At 63.9% G+C, this 4451-nt stretch overlaps 1 protein-coding gene across 1 annotated transcript in view; it reads left to right on the top strand.

Annotated features, from left to right (window-relative positions):
• GGA1 (golgi associated, gamma adaptin ear containing, ARF binding protein 1) overlaps positions 1 to 3413 on the top strand; it is a gene marked incomplete in the record, with an annotated part of 27037 nt that extends 23624 nt beyond the window's left edge. Inside the window, 6 exon segments of the mRNA XM_027767358.1 lie at positions 120 to 184; positions 544 to 710; positions 1039 to 1232; positions 1888 to 2057; positions 2273 to 2383; positions 2474 to 3413. Of these exon segments, the coding sequence (XP_027623159.1) occupies positions 120 to 184; positions 544 to 710; positions 1039 to 1232; positions 1888 to 2057; positions 2273 to 2383; positions 2474 to 2584 (818 nt within the window).
• Positions 3414 to 4451: the final 1038 nt, after the last annotated feature.

Genomic DNA, 4451 nt, shown 5'->3' on the forward strand with positions numbered 1-4451 from the left:
AAACCCCCTCAGGAAGGGGGGGGAGCCAGGGACCCCCCCAGTTAGCACATGCCCCCCCCCCGGTTCTGGCTTCTGTGCAGCCAGTCTGGCTCCTTGACCTCTGTCCACTGTCCCCTCAGGCCTCAGTGACCCCGCACCCCCTTCAGCCCCGAGCTTGGAAGGCGCCGGGTGGAACAGCTTCCAGGTAGGAGGGGCTGGGAACTAGCCTAGCCTGTCCAGTCGGGCAGGGCACCTGGGACAAGCAGCCTGGCAGAACAGCGGAGGGGCAGACGGCTGTGGAGGTGGCCTTGGGACTGAGGCACCATAAGGGAGGAAGAGAGCCAGTGGTGCTTTTCCCATGGGGCTCCCTGGGGCTGCAGCCCGGCCTTGGGGGTGTAGGTGGGGTTCCCACTTCCTTTCTCTTGAGGGGCATTCTGGGTCCCTGGAATGTAGAACTCCGCTCAGGCCTAGCCACCGTGCATCATGGATGTCACCTGCAGAAAGGGGGCGGCCCTCAGGGTGGCCCTGACACCTCAGATAGCCCTCCTGCATTCTTTGTCCCAGTCGTCAGATGGTGCTGAGCCCCCAAGCCCTGCTCCAGCCCCCAGTGTGGACAGCCGGCCCCCCGCACAGGTAGCCCTACCAGCCAGCAGCGGTCTCGCCGACCTGGACCTCCTGGGGAAGACCCTCCTGCAGCAGTCGCTGCCCCCGGAGTCACAGCAAGTGCGGTGGTGAGGACCCTCTTGGTGGCATGGGTGGGGAGCCAGCAGCTACTCCTGGGACATGGCAGGTTCCGGGGCAGGCTCCGCACCTGTCCTCCACAGGCCAGGGTTCAGAGGAGAGGGGACTGCTTGAACCCCATTACACAATCCCCCCCCCCGCATTCCCACACCTTGGAGAGGGCCAGCTGTGGGGAGGACATGGAGCTGCCCTCTGTGAAGGTCTGGGGACCTGAGGCCAGAGAGAGCGACAGGTCAGGGCCTGAGCCGGCAAGTCCAGCCTCCTGTGCCCCCATCTCCCAGCCCCAGAGCCACTTGTTAACACACTGCCCCCCACAAGGGAGAAGCAGCTGCCGGCTCCCCGCCTCACACTCCGGGACCTGCAGAACAAGAGCAGCTGCAGCTCCCCCAGCAGCGGAGCCAGCAGCCTCCTGCACGCCGTGTGCCCGGAGCCCCCCGGGCCCCCACAGCAGCCCACGCCCATGGAGCTCTCGCTGGCCAACATCACTGTGCCCCTGGAGTCCATCAGACCCAGTAAGCAGGGCTGAGCTGGGCGGGGCGGGTAGCGCGGCCCCTGGCAGGAGCTCCAGCTGGGCAGCAGGTGGGCAGGTGGGGCCTGCCCCTCCCAGGACTGTTTCCTCATCTGCCCCGTAGCGGTCACAGAACTACTTGGTAAGCTCCAGGGTTATGCAGGCAAGAGGGCTTCTTAGGGTCAGACCTAGGGCCCCCGCGGTTCTCACAGTGGTAAGACAGGACACTCGTTCAGGGTCTTCCCAAGACTACAAAACCAAACCGTGACAAAGTCCTGGGACTTTCCCGGCCCTGGGGGAGCAGCAGGCCCTGAGCAGACGGTTGAACGGCCAGTCCTCCAGGTACTGTCCACCTGAGCTCACTGGGACAAGGGTGTCACGCCCCGAGTGCCTGATGGGCCACAATGAGAGCACGCCCCAGACTCAGCCCATGTCATACGACATGCCAAGCAGCAGCCACACAGCCTGAGCACCCAGCTGCGCCTTGCCCAGGATGGGCATGCTGCCTCCACCATCAGACGAGGCTCACCTGCCCTCCAGACGTCCGTACCCAACTGCGCTGCCTCCCAGGGTCCTGGCAGTGCAGCGAGCACCTGATGTGGGCTGGGCTGGGGTGTGCTTGGGACAGACCCGTTGCCTGCCCTCCTCCTCCCCACCAGGCAGCATTTTGCCCGTGACTGTGTATGACCAGCATGGCTTCCGCGTCCTTTTCCACTTCGCCCGAGACCCGCTGCCGGGACGCTCCGACCTGCTGGTGGTGGTGGTTTCCATGCTGAGCACCGCCCCCCAGCCCATCCGCAACATTGTTTTCCAGTCAGCTGTCCCCAAGGTAATGGGCAGGGCAAGGTGGCCTCAGGTTCTGGGGAGCCAGCTGTCCAGGGGCAAGGGGCAGGGTCTTCCTCCCTTGCTGGGGGATGGGAGTAGAGGGGCACAAAGAACGGAGCCCCAGGAGCACCGGAGGGCAGCTGGCATCTGGGCCTGGTGCCTCGGGGAACGTGGAGAGCAGCAGGCCCAGCTGCACCCGTCCTGCCCTGCCATCTCCAGGTCATGAAGGTGAAGCTTCAGCCCCCCTCGGGCACAGAGCTGCCAGCGTTTAACCCTATCGTCCACCCCTCAGCCATCACCCAGGTCCTGCTCCTTGCCAACCCCCAGAAGGTGAGGGACGTAGCCGTACCCGGGCGGTGCTGTGGGGGACACAGCCCCTTCTCCCCTCTGACCCTCTCTGCCTTCTCCGTCCCTGCCCAGGAGAAGGTCCGCCTCCGCTACAAGCTCACCTTCACCATGGGCGACCAGACCTACAACGAGATGGGGGATGTGGACCAGTTCCCCCCGCCCGAAACCTGGGGGAGCCTCTAGAACAGAGAGGGGCTGGGAGAGGAGAGGTCTGGGGAGGAAAGGAGCTGGTATCCGGCCTGGGCTTAGGCTCTGGTGGCCCCCAAGGGTGTCCCCTTGTTCCCCGTGGCCATATACCCCCAGGCCTGGTGCTTCTTCCCTCACCCCTGTGGCCCCCAAGTGACTCTCCTCCCTGCCGTGTCCCCCTCCTGGGCTGAGGCAAATCCAGCAGGAGGCTGGGCCAGGGTTTGCAGTGCTGGGACCCTCGTTAGGGAGCCCAGAGCAGGGCAGGGTTGCACGGCCCCAGAAAGGACCTAGGGGTTGTGGAAGAAGCGTGGCTGTCGGGAAAGCCAGATCTCAGGCCCACCCTGAGCCCAGCCTGGGTGGGGTCTTCCCCGCCTGTCTCTTATGCCTTATGGGAAGGCCCAGCCATAACTTGGGGAGCTATGCTGGAACTGGGGACCAGCTCAGACCTCCTCCATAGGACCAGTGACTGTGGGGTGGCACAGGCACCCCGGCCGTTTGCACTCGAGTGTGGTTGGACTCTGCTTTTCTTTCGGAGTGGCCCGATGGTCACAGTCTCAGGGGGCTGAGTTGGGAGAGCCCAGCCTGGCTCCACCTCCTGGGGTCTCCCTTTGCCATCACGCCTCCTGGGGCTGTGGGGTGTGAGGGTGATGCCAGAAGCGGGGGGCATAGGGCTCGTGGAGTTCTGTGTCTCTGTCATTCACTGGCCCCTGCAGGGGCCCCCTGTGGGCATCTCCCATCTGTCCATCCATCTTCTGTGGTCAGAAGCGGGGTCGGTGTGTGAGTGAGAGCTGGAGTATTTATGGAAATAAAGCGTCCTTTTCCTGGACCAGAGGCTCTCATGCCCTTCTGAGGTGGAGGGAGACAGGCAGGGTTTGGGAGTGGGGTCCCCCAGACTGCCCTGCAGACTTCTCTGCCTCCATCTTTGGATTGGGGCCATGGTTCCTCTCTCCACTGCTCCCAGCCCTGCACCAGAAGAGGCCCAGGGCCCCAGCTGCTGCTGACACCCAGGGAGGCTCCTGGCCACTCAGCTTGCTCTGCTGTGCCCAGCCCCCAGGACAGCACAACGCTGCACCGCCCTCCAGGCGGTGCCCAGCTTCTCCCTCTTCCTGATGTCCTGGTTGCCCCCAGGAAGCTGGCCAGCAATCACAGCTTGATTCAGGACCAGCCACAGACCCCAAGCTGGGTCCCCTGCTACTCCCAGCTGGACTCACCCCACCCTGGGTGAGCGTTTTCTGCAGCTGGGAGGCTGGGGTCCAGTCCAGAGGGCTGAGAGCTGCACAGCCAGCCAGGCAAGCCCACCAGTGCCCGTGGGGGTGGGGGTAGGGCTCGGTGCTAGTGGAAGGCCAGGCCTACACGCTGCTCTGCGGGAGCTGCTCTGCAGGGAAGGAGTCCTTGCTTGCTCAGGGGAGCCAGGAAGGTGCCCGCCATTACTGAACAGATGAGCTCATGGAGACCCCAGGGAGTCCTGCATTTGAGAAACCATTTTTACTTGGTCCAATCGTGTTTCCCAATCTGAATTTGGCCACTGAACCCCTTTGCATAGAGACTGCGGAGACATGCTGGAGACTGTCCCAGCTTGCCCCACCCCCCTGCATCTGGTCCACTCTGCGGCTGAAGAGGAACCCCCTCTATGCCAGGCCAACTCGGAAAGGGCAAGGTAGAGGATGAGCGGCAGCCCCCAAGCCCCCTAGCAGATAACCTGCAGTGACTGGACCTGACGCCCACCCTGTATAGACTCTGCTCCCCCTCCCCCAGCCGCATGGCCTCATCCTGTCTTCCCCACCAGGGACTCCCCTGAGCACTTGTATCTCCCCAGACAGTCTGTGGTTGAAAGGTGCTTCAGAGACCAAAGCCGCCGACCCCC

The sequence above is a fragment of the Tupaia chinensis genome, unplaced genomic scaffold (genome assembly GCF_000334495.1).
Source record: "Tupaia chinensis unplaced genomic scaffold, TupChi_1.0 Scaffold144197_1, whole genome shotgun sequence".
NCBI classification, from domain to species: Eukaryota; Metazoa; Chordata; class Mammalia; order Scandentia; family Tupaiidae; genus Tupaia; species Tupaia belangeri.